The sequence below is a fragment of the Opisthocomus hoazin genome, chromosome 6 (assembly GCF_030867145.1).
Source record: "Opisthocomus hoazin isolate bOpiHoa1 chromosome 6, bOpiHoa1.hap1, whole genome shotgun sequence".
Lineage (NCBI taxonomy): Eukaryota > Metazoa > Chordata > Aves > Opisthocomiformes > Opisthocomidae > Opisthocomus > Opisthocomus hoazin.
This window is the reverse complement of record NC_134419.1, coordinates 34,015,060-34,038,884: the sequence shown is the minus strand read 5'-3', so window position 1 is coordinate 34,038,884 and position 23,825 is coordinate 34,015,060. Positions and strand designations below refer to the sequence as shown.

Below are 23,825 nucleotides of genomic sequence, written 5' to 3'. Positions count from 1 at the left end.
CTTGAACTATACCATCTCACTTGAAAAATAAAACCATAATTGAATCATAGTACAAATTCTCTACGGACTATCCAAGGTACACTATCACATGATCTCTCCAACTCTTAATGGTACTCATCATACTGGCAATTTTATTATGTTTAGCGTATGCATGGTTTTATTCTGAATTGGCACATGTCTTGGTTTATTATATCTACTCTTTTTGAAAGTCAACAGAAGTCCTAAGCTAAAAAACATATAGTGAACATAGAGAACTCCGAAGACAATGACCACCTAAGATGAGAAGGCAACTCTGTCACACGTCAACACAAAACCACGTAGAACTGAGAAACAGCAGTAGTCTTGTTTATGGGATGCAAGAAAGAAGAGCAAAAAAGAATTGTTTATAGGAGGAGATAGAGGGTCAAGTAAGTTACTCCTTACAACTCTCTTATCAGACAATTAAGAGACGCACGGCATCGTATTTCTAGAAACACAGGCTGAAGTCCATCTAACTCAGACATTTGACCAGAATATCTGACCTTTTCTGGACTCTATTCCTCTGTTACCTGCAGTCACGAACTTTCTGACTGATGGAAAGTAGTGAGAAATTTGGAAAGCAAGCTACTGAATGTGAAAAGCTAAGGTGGGTCCTGATATTAAAAAAGAAGGAAAAAAAAGAAAAAGCTGAAAGTCATGCATGGCAGGTTTTTTTAAGCTCACAAAACTTTTGGCGTTGTTCAGAACTTACTTATAACTTCAAGGTCCAAACTGTATGTGTATTTTTAAAGTTACAAAATTACAGTACCTTTGTTTAAATTTTGTATTACTGAATTAAGTTTTGAAGAAAAGGGCAATAATAATAAAAAGCCCAAAAGATATTTTGCATTAAATGTAATTAAATCAGATCCCTGTTGAAAAATAATCATTTTTTTAACCAGTCCAGTGGCCCAAAAATGATGGGAATGATGCCTAAGTGACCAGGAAAAAATCCCCTTGGCAGAACGGGTCCTTAGAAGGCGTGATTCTTAACTTAGCTGAAGTGATCTTGGGTCAGTAACAACTATATGTCACTGCAACAAGTGAGAAGCAACTGCTGGCTCAGACCCAGAATTTGGAAACACAGGGGTAGGTTTATAGCTCCCACAAGTCTCTCAAAGGAGCCTGTGCCATGAGCACGCTCAAGCCCTAGCATAGGACTTGCAGGTACTGATCTACACAAACACTAGGTGGAATACTAAAATAATTTTTAAAAAGAAAATTTACGTACAGCAGACATTTTCCTTCTCAAAATGCGTCACATGTCTATGCTACAGGTTCAAAAATCACAGAGAACTTCAACATGGAAAGTAGTCGTCTGTGGGCTTATGGTACACCACATATGACATAATATTCCTCTCAAAGGTACCTAAGATTTTGCAAAAACCCCTCTCTTCTTTAAAGCTCCATGAGATATTTAAAGAGCCGTAAATTCTTCTCCTGCAGTTGTTTTTAACTTCCGTGGTGGTTTTTTGTGTCCAACCAGTGGAAATGCTTTAAATTGCATCTCCATTTCTAATGGCCCAAATGGATTTTTAAAGCATCTGAACTGTCCCGACAGGGGTCTGACGAATGCAGAAGACCTCTGGCCACAGACCATGGGCTTCCCCACAAGATATTCTTCCTCTGAGAAATACAGAGTTAATGACAAGAAAAAACACGGCTCTGCTGTTTCTTCATCTTAATTGTCCAAGTCATATAAAACCGAGAGCACAATTATATCATGTTTCTGTTCTATGAGAAAAGAATGTAAATGCAATTATATCAGAATTATCCCAGACAAGAGAAAACCTGAACTACTAGAACTACGTGTTTCACAACAGGACTACAAAGCCAACCTCTTTTCCAGATACCATTCATCATCTCTAAGAGACAAGTAGCCAGAGCAACTGAGAGAAATGGAAATTTTTAATGCAGGAAAGTGAATTCACATTTACACAGAATCTGTAAAAACACATATACCTGACAAATTAATTTGCTGACAACTTCATTGTGGAGCTTTCTTTAAGTAAGTAGAGTAGCAGGTATCAAATTCGGACATAAAAGGTACCTTACGAGGGCCAAAGGATCAAAATTGGCTGGGCTGACTATATTCATGAAAATTATGTCAGATAAAGTCACCCGACGTTGTGCTATTACAGGAATAGGACACAGACTCCATCCATTTGTCAGTCCCTGGCTGTGCAAAGACGTTACGTGATGATTACGTGCCAAAAGGGAAAACAGTATTGATGCAGCAGGCAGCAACTAGGCAAGGGGTAGATGAGAAACTATGTGTATGTCAGTAGGAAAGCAATGTCATTAAAAAACCACAAATATGCTCCTACTAAATGCTTTACTTGCACGCTCACCTCCAAGCATAACAAAAAATGGATGCATTTTGCCCAAAGCCTGAGCAACACTAACATCAAGATTCCTTTCACCCCTTTTCTCTCGGTCTCGTAATCAAGCTGCTTTGGGTCCATGAAAAGGCAGTTGGGGGATTAATACCAACATGATTTATACTGGTGAAATTACCTTCCTCATCCCCAGCTCGTATTTTATGGCTGGACTGGCTGAGATAGGGGGAGGTCAAATGGTTTCCCCGAAGCTGGAAGAGACCTTAGAACTTATTTTGGATAGGAGTGTGGGAACCCCCTGGCTGCCTGTTATTGCCTCTACCCACTACGTAATACTGCCTTCGTGGTGCTAGTGACCAAGTTTTAACTACCAGCTGTTCTTTGGTGGGTTCTCATGGCAAAACAGGAGAAAAATATTGATAGCTCTCTGTTACACCAGCCAGAAAAGAATCGGAGAATTGAGCCCAAATCATCAGAGCTTGTAGCTTTCTGTCCTTGTTAAGCGCTAAAAAAAATAAAATTAACAAGTGATAACATATCACTTCTAACTAAAGCCTTTGAGAATCCTGTATCATTTACAGATGTTAATTAAGCTCGACATTTCTTCTGCAGTCAAGCAAGCATAATTCATTGTGTTTTCAGGGCCAGCTATTGAAATGCTCACAGCCAAGGAGCTTTGACCAAAGTATCTCGGTGGTTAAACAAAACGGTTTCTGCACGGATGACAGAAGGCAACGTGACCGCACGGTCTAACCCCTCCATTCAGACAACGGAGGACAAGAAGGCGCTCAGTATGTTAATGGCACATTTCTGGACTGGGGATATTTGAATTCTTTTAAGCCAGGCTCGAAACCCCCCCTATCCCAACACACAAGCCATCAGGAAAGCTTGGAGGTAAGCAGTGGGAAAACCAGGTCCAGCACTGTAGAACAGAATGCAATCTGAATCTGCCCGAATCTCAGGAATGAAGATACTGCAGCGTATTTCTCAGTCTTGGTTGGACTGCATATCTCATGATAGAAAGTTTAACATTTTTCTTCCATCTTGAAACAAAAGGAAACTAAAGGCTGCTTCAATCACACCTTGAGACATCAGTGCACTGATACAAAAATTTAAGGTTTTCTTAGCTAATGGAAGCTGAGATAAACCCATAGAAAAACAATCTTCAGTAATGCTGACAAGAATCAAGCATCTTCATACTGTAACCAAATATAACGATGCAGCTACTTTTTACTGCCACGATCCTTGCAAACCACAGATCATACAGATGTCAAAGTAAAAATGCTGGTGACCTAAGGCATATTTTACACCCAACGTCTAAAGATAAAACACAGTTTTATATGATGCTAGGATGATAACCAAGGCACTTTTTTCCCATTTAAACCGCATTTGGAAACAGCTTTGCTATTTTTCTTGCAAATTAGGATGACTTCAGAATTTGAAATTCACTCTAAAAGCAACCCTGTAAATCATAGTGGCACTAACGGAAAAGATACACGCATACACACGTTGCCTGAAACAACCTCAGCTTTCGTCTGCAGACAGTTGCAGTGCACAATGAGTCATAAGCAATAACCATTTACTGCTACAGATAAGGCAGGGGCAACAAACACTACTTGTTTGACCAACAAAATCTTGGCCTAGGTGTGTTCATCTCATGTTTAATTCTGAGACACATTCCCTGACAGAAAGCTCTGTGGGTTATATTACTGGATATATTACGGTACAGCTGATATTTGGCCTTTCTGCCAGCTTGTCTGAGCAAGTAAACAGTGCCGTGAATTTTCAAAGGAAACAACAGCTCTGCTGCCCACATCCTCCTGCTGTACAGTGCAAAGCCCCACTTACGTCCTGAGTACTGTTTTGGATTCGGAGGAATTCTGGCTTCCAACTTCTTCACAGCTTGAGGTCTCCAGGTTTCCATACCTGAAAAATGAGATGGGTGTTTAGAGGAACCTCTACTAAATAAAAGCAAAATCCCAAATAGCATAATTCACATACAATTATCATAACTAAAAAGTGTTTCTAGCTCAAACTACAAATATGGAATCTAACAGTTGGGCAAAATTAAGGAGCTTCAAGATTATTTCCTTTAGGAGGAAAGGAAAATCCTAGAGACAGACAGTATTGTTAATTTGTGTGAAGCAGCCTGCACACAGAAGGAATCAATCCGAACAGTTACTTTCTCACAGGTCCAAGACCTTTTCTGCCCATTTTCACTCCATCCTTTCCCAGAGCAACATCCCAGGGTGCAATGAGGCTGTGACACAACCACTTTCTCCAGTGCAGCTTCTGTTTCTCTAGTATTTGTCATTCCTGCTAACTCCAAGTGTGATTTCACACAAAGTTTTCTAGGTGGCAAATGCCCACTTAAAAAAAACACCATCTCTTACCTACACAGGCAGTGCGTGTGCCTTGAGGGCAGGATTACGCACTTCGTTTTCATTGGGAGCGCCTATTGTTTCACATATACAGCTTCATAAAGAATTTCATGGCTCCTTACAGGCAGCTTTAATGAAGGCAGCCAATTACTCACAGTCCAGAGTAAGGCAAGCTGATTTTACACATTCTGTGGTCAACTAATTGCGTCAGGCACCTGCAATTAATCTGAATAGTCAGGAGAACAAGTGCATCTCTAGGTGTTGGTGCTACAACATCCTAGTGATATCAGATAGAGAAAATGCAGTGGGCTGTTGGTTTGTGTCCAGAAGGTTCACGTCAGAACTGTAACAAATTCATCCTAAAATGTTTCCAAGGATAATAACAAGAGGTGGTAGTTTCATGCTCCTGTAAAGTTTGAGGCTTCATAGGCAAGAACCCCAGATGTGTACAGAAAGCCAACTAGTGTAACTGAATTCAAGCTCACGCTCCCCAGCAGATCTGCTAGGCTGTAAGTAACAGGTTCCAGCACCAGCATTCAGCTCCATCATACCAACATTCTGTCTTGCCGTGGCTCCGAATCTCCGAACTCCACACAACATTAAAATAACAACTGAAGTTTCAACCACCTTATGACAACGGCTTAGTGCTGGACAATTCCGCTGTGGCTGGGGAAGCTGAGGCAGGGAGAGATCGAGGGTTTACACATATTCCAGCGCGCCACAGAGGAAACCCAAACTACTGCAGGCAAACAAGTAATCCCTCTGATAGGAGCAGCACAGCCGCCGTAGCAAGGAGGAGGTCAGCTCAGGCTGGCTTAGCCTTGAGAGCGCTGCACTAAGACCACTTGCATTATCTGAAACAGCCCATTCAAAACCAGATCTTGCATCTCCAACTACATTGCAGGTAGACACAACAAAAAAAAGATTTGCTCCATTTGTTACTGCTTATCTGTGACAAAGCTAAGAACAAAGTCATGACTGTTTGACCCCAGGAGCTCAGTCTGACCAATACACTGTCTCTCATTCAACCTGAGCTCCCACGTCAGCAGTGAAGACTTTGGAAATCTCAGCGTTTCATCTGCCCAGGAAGGAAAAGGCATAACACATGTGTATAAAATTGCCAACTTCTGTTTTAAGAGGCCCAAATTCTTCTCAGCTATCCTGAAACAGTCCTGCTGGTCCTATAAGACAGTAGGTTTTAAGGGCTGCTTAAAACAGAGAGGGTCCCTGGAGGTACACACAGGATAATCCACTTTGCTGTTGCGATTTCACAGAGCTAATCCAAACATCTAAAGAAAAATATGCTTAGCTAAACTGACGATGGGGTAAGAATCCACTTCTAAACATGCTGAATAAAACCTCGATCCCTTGATGGCCACAGCGAATCACACCAGGAGCATTCCCAGAGAGCCACTGCTTGGTACAAGGATGGCTGTCAATCTCCTTCTGAGATTTGTTGGTGCAACGGCCTCTGTGGTTTCTCTTATATTCTCCCAAGCGACCTTCACACCCTGCCCATGCTTTTTTTATTGGGATCAGCACTACTGAGGCTGTAAAATTGAATAGATACCTTCTTTCCGACTCACAGCTATGCCTGAATTCACAACTTAATCCTACCTGGCCTCTCTCAGCTCTCAGTCATACCCTAAATGTCATTATTAGCGTCCACAATTTAAAGTTAAATACAATTTGAGATACTTCTCACTGCTTTACTGCAAGGATGGAATACATCAGAGGAGCCTGAAGAATGATACTTCCAACATTTTTTTTATCCTGAAGTGTAAAGTTAAACCTATTTTTATTAGATTTATCTCTATTGGTTTCAATATTTGCTCTTGCAGACCTGGAGACTGTCCTGCATTTCAGAATATTGAAACACTGGGTAATATATGATGTTACCAAGAAGATACAAAAGGGAATATTTATACAACTGCGCTGCCACCACCGCAGTGGAGATCGCCCAGGACAGAGCTGCGACACGCTGCTGATGTAATGTACATTACACGCTATGACGGCTGCTTCTGTCCTCTTGCTAAAGGGAGAGGATTTCCCTCTCCGCTGCCATCTGCGAGGTAAGAGGACTAAAATACATCTTAGCCAATAGACAAAAGGCAGTTTCCCCCCTGCTGGGAAAAATATGTAAAGAAAGCTTCAGTTTTTGAATAGCAATTAAATTTTTATATTCATTTTTCAAAACTTGCCATTAATTCTTACAGCAAGATGTATTGATAAGACTCACGGTGTCATTGTCCTAGTATTGTATGAAATACAGTATTTGCAGAACATTAGGCATTTGCATTTAAATCCCACTAGAGAGATACACGCTGATTTGTAGAATGCGATTCCGTAACACAGTAATAAAGAGCAGGCAATTTTCTGTACAAAACCGGAGAAGTCTGTAACGCGTCATTACATTGCCAGACGCAAACCTCTGCCTATCTGCTAACGCAGGAGCTCTGCACGAACAACAGGCCATTAAAGACGGGTTAGGAGGAGTTAATGATACATCTGATGTAAAGCGCAGCCTTTCTGCAGACTGCCACCGCTCTGTTCTCACCAGCTCCGGACAAAGAGCCATTCACTACCCAGCCTTGCATGAATGCTTTGCATACAAAAAGAGACATGAGAAACAAAAGGATCCTGTAACCCACAGAACTTTTCAGCCTTGCTTGGCGTTTGGAAAGTTATAGACTCCACTCAAAGGGACCGACCAAGCAAATGAGACCAGAATGTAATGGGGAGTACTGAATATTTAGATACTGAAAAATGGAGTAGAAAATGCACCCCTGCATCTCTGTGAAGAAGGGAAGGGAGGAAGAGGGAGGAAAATACACTGAATAACTCGGAAATTATAAGTATAGATGGTTCTCTGCAAAAGCCCCAAACAAAGCCCTGAATAAGGCTTGTAAGCATTGAAAGAAGCAACCTGGAAGCACAGATACTCAGCAAGAATTATTAGGTGTTTTGAATTATATGCACATAGAATCCTGGAAATGAAATTGCTTCTTTAGTTGAGCAGACAAACCACCTGGCCCACAGGAAAACAACAGCGGAAAGAATAGATGCTACAGCAACAACAGTGAGCCGAATGCCATTTCAAGCCGCTGTCCCAAAACGTGCGGCTCTGCTACCGAAGTCCCCATTCCTTCCACGTGCCCTCTCTACCCTCCTTTTCCTCTCCATTTACCCACTGTCAAGCCATCCTCCAGCAAAGGGAATGAACTGAAAATGTAAAACTAACTTGTGATTTGCTGTCATTAATCAAACAGAATCCATTCCCTTCTCCGTAAACTCCTCGAGTCAGGGACTGGCTGCTACTTTATCTGCGACTGTGCCAAGCACGGCGCGGCCCCGCTTTTAAGTGTCATTGCAGGGAACAGGATTACCAGGACAAAATAAAAGATGTGAGTTGAACTTAGCCTGCTTCTGCTCTCATCTGGACAGCTAAACGTCTTTGGCTTCCATCACACTTGTGAGCGATTAATTCCACAGCGCAGCCAGCAAGGCTGGGGATTCCGAAGGATCTCTGCGGCGGCGTGATGCTGCGTCCCCACACCTGCGGGCAGGAGGAACTGCTCTCCTCTTCCTCTATCCAGGTGACCTTCCTTCAAGGGTTCGCACATCAAAATGCCAACAAGATTTTTTTCTTTTAAATCTCCCTACCCACTTCTACTAAACAAAGACAAAATATCAGAACACACAGTGTTAAAGACTTGGCAGGTTTTCAAAGCTGTCTGCTGCATTTAGATGCCAAACTTCCATGAAGACTAAAGGGATGCGGATGTCCAATTACTCTTAAATAGCTTTGAAAATACAAGTCATCCCCCTCACCTTCCAGCATACCAACTTATGCCCAAGATTTTGTTTAGTTTGACTTCTATGTTAAAAGAACACCTTTATAGGCTGAATCCAGTGAAAAGAATGAATAGGGCTCCAGTCCCAAAATTAATATAAAGCAAAGGCTTAATTTGAAGCTGGGGGGGGATGGAACAGATTTATTCAGCATCTCCAAGAAGTGTTAAAAGTTACTTAGAAAGCAAGTAGCACATCTCTGACTTTACTAGAGACAGAAGATATCAAAGTGCCCAATTTAAAGTCCGTTACAATAAGTAGCATAGCACTAAAAACACCAAAGTATCTTCTGATTAAAACACGGGGAGCTGCATCGAGCTGTATATTGACAGTTTAAACCTCTTCATATGCCTTGTTCAATACTTTGTGCAACTCCACCCTGGATGCATCGTGGGGCAGAAACTGCCTTTAGCAGTGTTCCTGTCTGCCCAGTCGGTTTGCGCGTTCTGCGATGACAGCGCCAGGGTGGGTTGTGGGAGCCGAAAGCACCGCAAGGACCAGCACGGTTCCTGCTGCGACATAACCGAAGCCGTGTGCGTGTGGCTTTGGGAGGGCTTCCTCCTGCTTCCCGACGTCACGTCAAGAGGAGTGCGTGCAGTGTTAGCAACATGCACGGCCCTTTGGTCCTTCCTACCACATTGGGAGAGAGAAAACTGCCACCTTCTCCACAGCCATGCAGGAAATGAAGATTGCAGTGTGCAGCCCCGAAAGGCCTCCTCGGAGCTACCGAGGGTTGCAGAGCTGCGCACGCTCTCAGGGCGGATCACAGCTGGTTTTAACAGAGTAAGGCCCAAGCCAGGAGAAAGGGTCTGCCCGGAAAATTTCACCAAACCTCACTGCAGACTGACTTAACAGAAGCACACATTATTCTGGATTATTCAGATCTTTTAAAAGTTCTTCTTTTCCCTGCCCTAACACTTCCGTTTCTCTTAAGTACAGCATCTGCTTTTTTATTTGCCTCTCTCACTCAGGGAAGAGCATCTCACATTTTTTGGTTTCATGCCCCAATTTTCTTCGTCTAATCTGGATTTCTGTATGTCTAATGCATATATCAGACGATTCTGCAGCACTCAGTGAAGGGAGTATCCACAGCAAACCCAGCATAAGCTGAATGCACTGGACTTGAGTGTGACCCAGCTTCCACACGTAAATTTTGGAGGAAGTCTGTCAACGCGGACATTCCTACAAAAAATATGTCCTACAACAGGCAGATGCTGTTCCCTCCTACTCTCTGTTGAGGAGCTGCTCACCTGTTACAGGTTAGGAGGGCCTTTTCTCATCTGGCCACATCACTGTTCTTCCTTGGACCAAACAACAAGAGCTCAGCATTGCCATTCATGACTGTTCCCTTACTCCACAAACCTGCTCTATCACCCAGAATCAGCTCAAGCTCTTCACATGAAACTAAAATTGACGACTAATGCCAAAATCATAGTTGTTTTTAATAAAGAGATTGCCCTCTTCATTACTTTTTTGCTTCACTGGGAAACAAAAGTACTTATAACACACACATTATGCAGACACCCACTTTAGTTTCTGTACTGTTATTATTAACAAGTATCACTAACAAGAAAGTTGCACAAATGCAGACACTCTGCTACTTATTCTACAGAGATGCAGAGATTAAATGCAGAGATTAAAACTAAGCTGGTTAAATTCAATTACTATCCATTTCTTCTTCTATTTTTCCTTCTAACATCTGCTTTTCTTCACAAGTCTGTATTCCACAGCTGCGTGTAAATCATTCTAACTTTTATAGCTTAAATTTAATCTATATTTTGTCTCAAGCCATAAAATTCTAGATTATCCATGATATTCAAAAAGCCAAGAGAAACATCCATGGATTCTTAAACACTACACTCCTAAGGTTTGTGAGAGGGGAAGGAAGTGGTGACCTCCTAGGATTTCCTGTGGACTTTATAATTTATTAGAAAAGGCTGGGGATAATGTTGACAAGGTCAGGCAGCCTACGTGCCCTTCCTCTGAAGGAGACGTTTTAACTTGCTCCGAGATGCACACAAGCCAGTAAGATCAGAATTGGGCTCAGAAAGGAAAGTGCTGCTCTATGGAGACTTTCCCCCTGTGCTTCCTTGCCCTCCTCTGACCATCTTCACCTCTTTAAAGCAGCGTCAGAGGAGGAGGGCAGGGCTGACTTCCTTAGAGTCACGTATGCTGCTGCTCTAAACAACCTGACTACCCAAACTTACCTGAGACATTGCTAGAAATATCATTTAGGCTATTTGTCTGAGGTAAAACTGCAGTATCGGAACTTCCCTTACTCTCCCTTCCTGCCCTCAAAGCCAACGACAGGAGGATGTCCCTCCTTAAACCAGCGCTTCCACCGTGCCAGCACATTACCAAGAACCGACGGGACAGGAACTCAGTCTCTTCAAGACCACAAGGACAAAGCAGTGCACAAGTATGGCCCAAGATCGTCCCCCTCAATCAGCAGCCAACGATACAGTGAATAATAAGCACACCATCTTTAGACGATGACACCAATTTTTCTGTTCATCCCTGCTTGAATGCTGAAGTGAAACCTCTTATACGCTGGCTATGCACGCACTCCAAAGCGGAGTTCGTCCTGTCTGCTCCTTTGCTTTCCCAATCAAGGCTGGTTTTCTCTCCTCTGATACACTCCTGAGAAAATGCAAGAAAGACTCCAAAGTCTGACTTGCCGCTTCTTTTGTGCTGCAAGCCAGTTGTTATATTACAGATGTAATTCCCAGATATGAAAATATTAAGAACTTAATTGCAGAGTTAACTGAGCTAAATTGCATCAGCTATACAACTTACAGAAACCCTTACTGCATGGAGCTGGCATTTTCACAGGAGCCCAGCAAGTTTAGGTGTCTCTTGACCAATGATTCTCAGAGAATGAGTAGTTACTTTCTTCAGGCTCTTTTTAAAATCCTATCATTAATGCCTACATCAAAGAAAACAACAGAGAAGTAGAAACTACAGCCCATGATGACGAAATTCATAAAGATGCTGATCCCCCTCTCAAATTCATGATCTTTGTGTATCTATTTTTGTAACTTCAACATTTCGCTAATTTTGTACTTTTCTATTTCTAGGTTGCTATGACTCTTTTTCAGTAGGTGAAAACACAGGAAGAAAACAGAACCGTTTATCTAGCGGATTCTATAAACTTCAGTGCAGAACCAAGATTCCCAAAAGACTTTTTTGTCTTCCTTATAACAGTGCAGCCTAACAGAGCTTGAGCATTTTAATGGCTAGCGACAAAACACCACAAAACAATCTAAACCATAACAAGGCTAATTGCCTGTAAAATGGGCTGCTGGCTCAACGGATTACCCCTTTGGCCCCAACCCCAAGTTTAAAGAGCTTCAATCCTCAGAGAGATTTAATTATTTCAGTAGTCACTGACAATTCTGGAGAGCGATGTCCCCTGTTTAGCAGCAAAGAGGGAGAAGCACGTGCAAGGACACCGCAGCTGAACGCTCCTTGCCATGCCCCAGTTCACCCAGACCTCCAGCAGCACCCACAGCCTAGGCAGAAGCCCCAGGAGCACCCGTTGAGTCCAGACAGGTAAGGCAACCAAAAGGAGAAGATTCAGATGCTTGCACATGAAATAATCACCTGTCCCATACAAGGGTTAGACACACCAAGTCCTCTGCGCAGAAGCCCACAGGAAGACAAACCAGTCCAACAGCTACAAGCCTCCTTTCCTAGTCCTGCCCACTGACCAAAGAGCCAGCCCAGCCCCAAGGACCCAAGGTAGCCTCACAGCACCAAGAACTTTTCTCCAAAAACACCCCTTTGGTGATTGCCCCACTTCACAGATTTAATAGCAGATTCTAAACTTGCTTGTCAGAAACGTGGGATCTTTTGTAATTACACAAATTAAATAAGTGCAATATATGAATTGCCCTTTGCATACCATTTTTCTGCCTTCTGAGAACAACAAAAACCAACCAGACATGGATTTGTAAAAATATGTACGTATGAAAAGCCGTGTCAAATTCCAAAACTGTCACTGAGTTAAACCCTTGCTCTCTCTTTGTCTCAGTATGCTGCTCCTAGCTATCTGCACCATAGTCTACTCCTCTCACTGTTTTTCTTCATCATCTGTTGACAGTAGCGGGTCTTCGGGGTGGGACCTGTTGCAAACAAGGCATGTTTGTACAGCAGTTTGTAAAATGAGGTCACAGCCTCAGGTGGGACATCTATTTGCATTACTGAAGTAACTCACTAAGAGAGAAATAAGAATGGAAGCTACTAAAAATCAAAACTATGTTGAACCACGTGGGGAACGCACATTAAAGATGCTTTCTGGGCGTTTCAACAGATATATGAAGGTACTTTGAGACAAAGCAAGTTGTCTGAAGACAACTTAAGAGCCTTTAATTGAAAAGCGAGATGTATATCGTCGGGTTTAGAGCCACCTTTGACTGCCTGGTTCACATTATTTGAGCTACTTGCAAGTTCTCATTGATCACAGAAGGAAAATTTCCCCAGATACACATCAATTAATACATAAGAACCCCAAAAGAGCAGTCTGGCAACCCACCAACACAGAGCAACAATCACTGCACTGTTAGGGGAATGATATTTAAAATAGCCATTCTGGGCAAAGCAAAGGCTACTGTTTTGTTTATTCCATTTTTTTTCTGTTAAAAATGTATCTTTATAAAAGTAAGTAACATAAATCATATGTGAAACATTACTGGCTGAAAGTGACAATGTATATGCATATAGCTATTGGTTTCTCCTATAAATTTGTGTCTCTTTGGCAATTTACATGCTTAGGAAGCAAGAGATTCTCATGACACACTGTCACCTGGCAAAGCAGGTCATCATTAAAGTTACTAGAACCCATATAAACCTGGTGCCCTTTCATATTTTGTTCTTCAGAGTTATGTATGTCCAAAACCCAGAATCCAAAACTGAGGGTATAGAAAGAATTACCCATTCAAAAGAGGGAATTCCTCAGCATTTGTATATTCGTATACACATGCACTGTCAATTTTTATTGCTTCTCATGTTCTGTGTCAGAATTAGTAGGGACTGAGAGGTAAAGCTCACAATAGTAAATCTAAGTGTACAGTCTGCTCCCCAGGATGGCTGCTCTTTCCTCATCTGACTTCTTACCTGGCTGTGAAGTTACTGCACTTGAGTAACCACAGTTATTACTACAATCACAGCAGGCCTGGCAGCTAGGCGTTTCAACATCGTTATTAATTGAGCCACAATACATTCCTACAAAGCAAGTAGCATTATACTCCTTTTCAGATACGAAAGAAAAGCACAGATAACTTATCCATGCCTTGTTCCTTACCTACCTAGTGGGAGAACAAAAATTAAAACCTAGGAGTTCTTACACTACTCTTCTGTTCTAATTACTGTGTTCCAGAGTAACTGTTTCTGTACATCACTTGATTTTGAAAATGCAATAAATATGATACTTCCAAAATAAGATCACCTCTGACCCAGTCAGGTCTTGGTTAAAATTTAGGATGGAAAAACTAATGTTGCAGGTTCTAAGCGTTTATACAGATAGAGCGGATGTGATTTAACAGTCTTACCATAAAAGCTATTCTTATAACTTTAAGCGGTTCTTGTGCTGTCTGCAAAAATTTATGACTGCATGTTCATGTGAAGTAACAGAAGGGGATAGTAAATTCTTCCTTATGTTTGTACAACCCTTGTTTCAAATCAGCAGTCCCCAAACAGGAGAGCTAGATCTGAAAATGTCAGTATCCAGCAAAATATAAGAACGTATTCTAGGCAGGACTTTGCAGCCCCTGCATTCTGGGGTTTTTTTGGGGTGGGAAAGCTATATTAATTTTCTTATGCCGATCCTGGTTTGGCTCCTTCGCAGTCAGACATGGCACACTTTCCCTACCTGGTGACTATGCTTTAATGAGAGTTGGGATGTGGGCAGCATGCATTCAGACATTTTATGTTTATGCTGAAATTCTGAATTTTGCGGTATTCTTGACATCTGCCCATCTCCACTAAAAGTAATGGAAGAAATTCCTGACTGCATCCCCCTATCATGTAACTGGTGGCTCAGTTTCCGTTATATACTGGCTCTTACCTGTCAAGGAGAAGTTCCAGTACTTCCTTAGTAGAAGCAAAGGCCCTGTATGTTGAGAGAAAGATACTGATGTAGGTAAAATCATTATCCCCAAAGGCTGTCAGAAGGTTCTCCACAAGTTTCTCCAAAGTTCCAGCTTTTATAGTCCTGATCTTGCATGTTTCGTGCTGGCTGACGGTATGTTCTGGGGGTAACTGGTCCCCTTCACCCTACGAAGTTGAAACAAAAACAAAGCACAAAAGTCAGCCAGAAGCCAGATCCCCGACACAGCTGTCACAATGAAACACAGGTTCATTTCCATTTTCTCACAGGAATGGTCCATCTTTAGTTACTAATTGATTTTGTCAGTGTTGGCTCTCCAAACACCAAATGCTGTATCAAATAAGCAAATAAGTTTTTTAGTAAGGTTATCTTAAAGAAATTTCTCTGACATGCTCCACAAAATATTTTCTAGTCTGACTGCTATGAAGTTGTCTTATGATCTCGTCACATATTATTACCTAAAAGAAAATCCATTAGCCCACAAAGAATAATAGTACTAGAGAGACCAATAGTGGTAATACAGGGTCTTACTTCACTTCTGAATAAACATGAAAACTGACCACAACTTTAGCAGCAGCACTAGTGAAAAGGCCGACTTTGGGTTTGCCACACACAACCTAAGGTTAGGAACATGTTTGGATGCGAAACATTTCATGACACTTTTGCAAGGAGGGTGTTAAAACCATCTTGCAAATGTGCCATTATAACATTTCAAATTTCTCTTACGGTATCCATTGGGCACAATATTTGTCAACAAATCTGGGGTTTTGTGTTGGGGGTGTGTGGGTTTTGTAAGCAGCATTTGGTTTAATGCTTGCAGCCTGCTTTAAGTCTGAAATGACTAGAAATATTCACTTAAATTCTGCCACTATTCAGAGGACAGTTCAGAAAAATATTTTTGTGACTAGTTTAAATATTTATTTGTTAAGCAGGTGTGATAAAAAACTTTTAAAATGGGATTATAAATAGAGGAGTCCAATTATATTATAAATATAATGAGTCCAACCCGTTTGCCTTGCAGCATTATTCCGCTGCAGATTTCCTCCTCACATATGCACTCAGAGCAAGCTTTCAGCTGGGACTGCTCTGATGGTTCTCTTCTGAATCATAACCTTCCCCTCCGGGGTCACGGCTTCTGCCATATCACAACACCATACACTAACAGTGTATCATTAGCTCAGATTTCCCAGCCTTACAGTAATATTTTATAATTTAACAGCTCTTCTGTGTTTTGAATATTGAGTTAGCATTTATACACATTAAGAGACTCCCCTAAGAAACGATACAATCCATATTTTGGGTTTCTCTATGGTTCCTTGATAACACATCTCAAATTCATCCTGACGAAACACCACTAGACACGTGGTAATTGCAACAAGAAGTTCTGCTCCAGAAAGTGTCTACTAGGGTATGAGTTGGAAAAACCAAGGCTAACCATATTCCAGCGTTAACACAACACCTTGGTACTAGACTGAGGACGTGAAGACAACCTGTTAATTTAGTAACTTACAGTCACTAATGACTCTGGCTTGGTATATTGACAAATCACAAAGAAAAAAATTCACCTATTCATAAAATATTCAAGAACAGATAATCCACCCACTTCATATTCACATCGCTACATTTCATTGCTTTTGAATTATTTGTAACAGATATCCCTTTTTCTTTCAAACAATATAGATGTCTAATATTATTCTAAAGCTCTGCTACTCTTGCACGAGGACATCTCATCCCAGCTTAATGAGGTCCAACAAATTCTTGCTGTTACATTAAAACACAACCTGCTGTCTGTATTTAAAAAACCCAGACTAGACAGGAAAGCAAAAATAGGAATAATAGCAGTACCCTACAATGTTCTGGACTTTCTAACGAGCAGTGGGCCGAGGCACAGATTTTTTGGCAGGGAGGTGCCTCCGTGTCTGTAGGAAGCCCTGGAAGAGCCAGGAGCATCTCACAGGCTCAAGACACAAGGACCTGTCAGCAGACTAACGAGGCTAGACGCAGCAGGTAAGCAGAGGTCTCAGGAAGCTCACAGCCACATCGCAGCTGCAAAACACCACTGCTGCATGTTGAGTTTACACCACTGAAAGAAGCCATTCCCAGAGGCCCTTTTCTGCCCACCTGCTGCAACAAACCAGGCTGAGGAAAGCAGTCCAGCCGGAGGCGAGCCCTGCGCTTCCCTTGGTGGATCAGGTTTAACGCAGACGAGGTGCCCAACCTTGCTTACCCCATGACTGCAGAAACACACGGGTGGACACAGGGACAGCAAGCTCGGGGGCAAGGTGTAAGACAATTCCTAGAAGCAATGCAGGTTTACATCTGTTCAAGCAGACTGAAATTACAGACCGGGTACCTTGGGCTCGTGTCATGAGCCCAGTAACGCCTTTTAGAAATAGGCAAGGCAATGCACAGTACTGCTGCCCCTAACCCCACTGCTGCCCCAAGGCACCCCACGGCAACTAGCGGGATTACACCAGAGTAACTTGCAAAATTTTGTTCCGTGGACCTTATGGCTGCTTTAAGGGTGTATAATTTGTTATATGCCTGACTTAAAGGTGTATGTAGTGTTACACACACCATTACACAAACGCTAAAAGGCTATGTTGTTACCACCGCTATATATCTCCTCCATTCAGATTTTCCCTAAGCAAAACTTGCTTGGAAAAAACATATTAAATTTTCTTGCTGACTTTTCATCTTACAGTTAAAATATACTTTTGAAAATAACTAGTTACACAATGCAACCACTTTCAAACAGGGAAAAAATGTCTGCAGTACTGTATTTAACTATTAATTTTCTCTCCAGAAGATTGCCCCACTCCTGATGTATTGACTTACAGCCATATTCTACCCAGTGTGTAAAAACTTCTCATTCACAGATGTCACCATGTACCAAACACGGGCAGAATCTGCTGCGAAGACTGATACACACACAAAATTTTCCATTAATTGCAACAGTGCAAATTCCCCAAGACATCACTTTGAGAGAATGTTAAAAAAAATAAAATAGCAAAGCAAAACAAAAAAACAACCCCAAACCCTGAAAATCTAAAGCTGGATTTGTCAGCGAAACATTAAACTGCTAGAACTCATTTGAAGAGACTTTTAGGGATTGTTTGTATTTGTATTATCTTGGCAATTCTGCCTGTAAGTTTAAAAGGAAAAGGGACTTGGCAGGCGAGCTCGAGAACAGGCTTTCGGCATAAGACACTGTGGGCTGAGTTAGTGTGCTCACAGGAAACAGCTCGGTCTGGATTTAATCAAGAGGCCGTCTCTTCACTGACATAACCAGGCTACCCAAAGGCAAAAGAGTGAGCGTGCTTGCTTTTGTGTTGTCTGCTCGGACAAGTACTGTTCCTACTGCTATTAAAAGATGTTCCTAAACTCTTTGCAAGCTTTGACGGCGGCACAGGTTGATCACAGTTGTGTGGTACCAGTTAAAGCCACCAGAAGTTTTGCACTGTTTTGTCCACCAAGGCAACAAAAAAGGCTCTCCAGCTCCTTCCGTTCATCTCCTTCAACAACACATCCACCAGTCTAACAAAGATGCTAGACCCCAACGTCTCAGGGCTTCAGCACGATTTTCTTGGTCCTCTACAAGGCTAAAAATACACAAACATATGTGGCATTTTACAGTCTGATTTATTTTATGTTTTTAAACAGTCTCACTTTGATTTTTCAGGCAATGGATTATGGCCTTGATAATCTGCAAGTGTAACTGATAAGCAAAGAGATTCCTACCAGACAGACAGCATCTTTCAAAAGCAAATGTAGAAGGATTGAACCGAGGTATATTCTAGCAAGTCCTTAGTTTTTGAGGTTGTGTGGGTACTGATCTAGTGTAATTCTAACATCTTTACTAACCCTCTGCGGTGCTGTACCTGCAGAGGGGCCCACACTCTTTCCAGGTGATCATCTTACAGCTATACAGCACAAAACACTACCCGTGTATATAGCTTTTGCTGAAACAGGAGAGCTCCATGCAGGTTAAGAAACACCCAGGCCAAAAAGTTCCTTCAAACACAGACAAACTCCAAAGCCAGCGGCAGATGCCCACTGCTGCAGGAGCTGTAATTCGGTTCCAGGCTGGATACAATTCAGGTCCTGACCTTGCCCCGTACGGGCTGGCTCCTGAACCCACACACAATCTCACTGACTCACCAAGGCGTTGTGAAAGCGCAAGATAGCCACACGCACAATTGCAGGATGAGGAAAAGATACGCGTATCAGCAGAATACCCAACAGACGTCTTCTCCCTCAACAGCCGCCAGTATGGGGCTGGAGTAAACTGGTCCTAAGTTACCAGCAGCTTGCAACCAGCACAGCTTACTACCAGGTGTATGAAAGCAATGAATCTGGCAAGACATCACTTGTGACTTTTGATACCACAATCTGCACTTCCTATCAGTCCTTCTCTGCAAGAACGGGCCAGGATGCGCTGATCTCTTGCCATGCTGCCTACCGACGACAGAAAAACAAAGCAAAACCTCCACGTGCCCCAGAGCTGCCAGGTGTTTCACTCCAGTTTGACAGCCAAAGCACAGATCTGGATCCCAAAGCCTCACGGGCCAATGGTACGAACGCTACCTGTTAACCTGCAATGGGATTATAAATCAGTTACAAACTCCACCATCTCCTCATTTAATGATACATCCTAGCAAGAGGGAGTAGAAACTCAGGGTAAAAAGATAGTTCAAACTGTGAACAGTACAAAGACAGGCTGCTACCCAAATAATGGCACACAGAATTGTAGTCATTGTTTCAGAAATATCACTGGAAACAATCACTTTTACCCAAAGAAACACTGCTCTGCAGTTTTTTTCCAATGCAAATATTATCTGTTGAGATTCTGAAAGCGAGAATCACGAAATGAAATCAATGTCATTGTTTTTCGTTAGGCAGACTGGAAAAAAATACCAAAAGAAAATAACTGGGATGAACAATAAGTGAACAAGATATCAAATATTCATCAGGGTTACTGATTTAAAACATCACCACTTTTAGTAAAGACTTGTTTCATTTTGAAATTCTGTAAAATTATTTTCAAGAGCACCTAACTAACTAGCATCTCTTAAATGGCATTTTTATTAATTCTGAAAGATTTTTAGATGTTTTTTGACTTTCCTTGAAACTTACAGTTTTTCCAGATGGGGAGTTTTCCATTCTACCTATTTTTATTAACTTATTGGACAGACATCCTATGCTGGAATAAAACCGCCGAAAGTACAGTCACTTACAAGTTAACTAAAAATAAGGCACCCTAATCAAGCATGACTCTTTCTTTTCACTGTTTGCCTAAATGTGAACCAGCTTTAACCTTCTGAAAGTAGGAATGTGATGCTTTTTGTGATTTTGCCCTTATTTTTTTGATATTGCTTTCTTAAGCGCAGGCTCTCCAGCACAAGCCTTTAATTTCTACAGTCATTGGGGGGGACCGAGTAGGGAAGAAAAAAAAAAAAAAATCAGGTCATGGATTGGTTCAGCTTCAAAAGCTCCAGAAACACAAGGATCCAGAACATGGATCTAAGAGAAGAAAAACCTAAGGTATCCTCCATTTATCATGCAGTCATAGATCACGCAAAGAAAGTACCAAGACAGAGGAAACAGAAAAGTTGTTCAAAGAACAAGCGGATTCCATGGCAAAAACACACAGACCTCAGGAAAGAATACGTCTTTAAGATGCTGCGCAAGACTCCTACCCGCTTGAGTCAAGTACTTGTTTAAAGAACTGCAATGATATTAACAATTTATTTCACACTGTTTCCTTCGAACAAAGATCATAATGAACATTTACGGGGAGCAGGCTCACTTATAAAGGAAGAAAGCATGGTTGTCCCAGATGTGTATCGACAGATAAAACCGGCAGCAGCTGACAATCATACCCAACTGACTCAAACTTGCACACACTGTGCTGACTCCCCCCGTCCGCCCACGACCGTTAAAACAAACCCCCAAACCTCGTGAAAAGTGGTAATTTTGCTTGAACAATGCCACATGAGAGCGCGCCTTAGTGCAGTGACCAGCCGAAGCCTATCGGATGCAGTCACCAGTATTTCATGTGTTGTCAGGGCAGGCCCCGGGTGTACACATCCCTGCTCCCGCTTGCGATCAGTTCAGCGGTGCTGGTGGGAGTCGAGAGCCTTGCAGCCCACCACTTTCCTCTCCGTCCTCGTCCTCCACTCTGCAGCACCGTCAGCCTGGGAAACAGCTTGCATGAGATAAGACTCAGAATTTGAAGCAGAGTTTCCACTCTGGGAAACCGTGGCTTGAAATGCAGGGTTTGGGTGGCCAGGTCTCCAGGCAGCGTAGATGTTTGCCTGCGCAAGAGCAGCTGCTTTTATTGCACTTGGAAATAAAATGAACGCAGAGCTCTCTCCCCTTCGCTAACTCCCTGCACATCATCTGGATGCTGCTGAAAATCAGAATTCTGCATGTTGACTGCACCAAACTCAGAAGCCAAAATAACTCTATAAGCTCTTTCCTATGATACCGCAGCCAGGGGTATTCCTGGATTTCTAAAGCTCCACCCTTTTCCTTTCCTTTCTTACCACATAAATAGCCTTTCTTGGCAGCAACCCAGAGTTTCCAGGACCAATTAATTCCATGATCATTATACAAAAGGCATTCTCATTTTCTTGTATCCTTAGAGCTCACAGCCTGGCTGGTATCTGTCTGAAGAGCTGGCAAACAGTAACAAAAGCTGTGGGTCAGATTTAGAGCTTAAAAAAAGAAGAAAAAAAAAAAAGCCTCTTGCACAAATGCTGTTGCTCAGTTAGAACTCACTTGGGCACCTTGCAGCTACTTAAAGGCACTCTGGGGACAATAAGAAACAGCATGCACACCGTGTTGCTGAGCTGTGCCTTCTCACACCTTCTGAAGTTATGCAAATTCAGACTCATTTGGGTATCAGTGAACGATGCGGGACTAGCTCTAAATGAATCAAAGCAAAAGTAAAGAAGCCTAATTTAGCCATCACCTCTCGCTGCATGCATTTAAAGAAGTTTAAGCAAGTGCACTCAGAAAATGAACCTGCAAAGATGTCTATATTAAAATGGCATTGTCCATCTCTTACAAACGGTGCAACTTATTCAGCCATGGGAACATATAAATTCCTCCGCTGAATTTGGGCCGCTTCTTAGAAGCATCTGCACATCAGAGAAGCATAGCCAGATTATTCTGTGAGAATCAAGTGCTCCAAGAGGTTCAACTGTGCAGCGTACAAGCTTTTTAAAGAGACCAAAAATTGCCCCAACGGCTTAGCCCGAAGCCTTAATCTCTAGCTACCTTGTATTATCTACGCACCTACCTTCTCATCGCTTCCTACCTACAAAAAGTTCCTTCTCATCCTCCCTCTCACCTCTCCTGCTAGAAGGACCTTTAACAAAATCAAGACAAGCCCTCCCGCCCTCCTCTCTTATCTGACGTCCAATCTTCATTGAGTTAACTGGACCTGAAAGATCAGACTACTTCAACCCTGTTCATGTCTGTTTGACGCATTTCACAGTTCTACTGTTCACCACAACCTTGTTCTCTCGTAAGTATGCCAGGGACGTATTATTTTCACAAGACGTCAGTACGTATAAATATCCCTTGTGGTGGTTTTGATTGGACATTGAAGCTGAGCAAGTTCCTAATTTAAAACAGAAAAGCAGGGAAAAGAAACCAGTAAGTCAGGTAAGACTCTTAGTCACGTGCGTCTTGCACCGTTTGAGGAATAGCTGTCATCCAATGACATTTACCAGAAACACTCTTCTAACCCAGCAGACAAATGCATCCCATATTAAATAGCTCTCCAAAGCCCTTCTGTCTTACAGCAGAATTACTGCTGTAAAACTCAGCATTCTCCTCTCTTCAGGGCGTAGGAACACCAAGATGTCCAATCACCAAACTGAGCTGTTAATAAATACTCCAAATAATAAACAGCTAAGTGAGTAGGACACCAGAATGAAGGCAAGGAAATTGGTTTTGTTGCCCATTTTGGCAGTAAAATCAGCCTGTTTTGGAACATATTTTGATTTCTGGAGACAAAGGAAGTGTTACCTAGTGTCTCCATGAGGAAAGAGCTCTACATAGAGTCTTTGGGCTTGCATAAAACAGTCAGTGATTAACTGTCAAAACTAATAAAAGCTTTTAAAGGTGTGGATTATAGAGGGTCCCTAAGAGAGGGGAAACGGGCAGCTGGGGCAGTTCCCCAGTGCCCCAGAAACAGTAAATTGTAATTACTCTTTCTGTTAACAACCCTTGTCTTAACTTCTCTTCCTCCCTCCCCACTCTCCATGCTTCCAGTCTGTCCTGGAAATTTGTAGGTGCCAAAGCCTCCTTACAGTTCCCAGGCCAAGTTACTTACTGGGAACCATAAAGGAGAAAGGAAGGGGGGCCGAGCAGTGAGAAATAGTACAGAAGGTGGCAGAGAGCTGAGATCTTTCACTTGACTATGAAACAGCTTTCAGTAGGCCCAACTATAGGTTACCCAGACAAGTGTACTGCGCCTTCCATCCCAGCAACACTGAGAGGTCCAAGTTCACAGCACAGCAAATACTGCCTTTACATACAGAATGCCAGCCTCAGTTACGATTATCTGAAAACACAGCATCATCAAGCAGGATGTTTCTGCTGCTCACCACACCAGAAGTTAATACCATCCATGTTTACAGAACGTTAGATAAACCAGATTACACAGCCAAATAAGCATTAGGCCACCTCCAAGTTTAGCCAGAACTACTGGCCAACCTTTGCAAGCAGTGCAACCACTTGCTCTGCTCATAGATTTTAACCAATTTCAAAAATTTTGGCTGCACAGAGCAGAACACCTATTAACTGCGGACAGTAGGGAGTTTGGCTCTTCAGACAACAGTCATGCAAGAAGAGTCCCTCCTGGGAGGTCCTCAAAGGTGGCTCAAGAGACTCTTAGCACTCTGGAAATTCAAGCCATGGTAATATTGGCCCTGGGTAGAGCCACGTGCAAGACCTCTGCGTGCCTCAGTTTTTCCAGCTATGGCAGGGCAGATTAGCACTGACCTCCCCTATAAAGCACCTCAGAGTCCGTAGATGACAACCACTTTATAAAACTAGGCAATAACATTTCTACACTGAGTCCGTGTGGCAGGTGTAGAAGACCACTAAACCAAC

General features: G+C 42.3%; 1 protein-coding gene across 3 annotated transcripts in view; it reads right to left on the bottom strand.

Moving 5' to 3' along the window:
* Nucleotides 1–23,825, bottom strand: part of RGL1 (ral guanine nucleotide dissociation stimulator like 1) — a 75,837-nt gene that overhangs the window by 32,519 nt on the left and 19,493 nt on the right. For all 3 annotated transcript variants that reach the window (XM_075422693.1, XM_075422694.1, XM_075422695.1), the window contains exons 3-4: nt 14,655–14,863; nt 4,206–4,283 (exon numbers count right to left, since the gene is read on the bottom strand). In XM_075422693.1, coding sequence (XP_075278808.1) covers nt 4,206–4,283; nt 14,655–14,863 — 287 coding nt within the window. The remainder of the gene's footprint in view (nt 1–4,205; nt 4,284–14,654; nt 14,864–23,825) is intronic.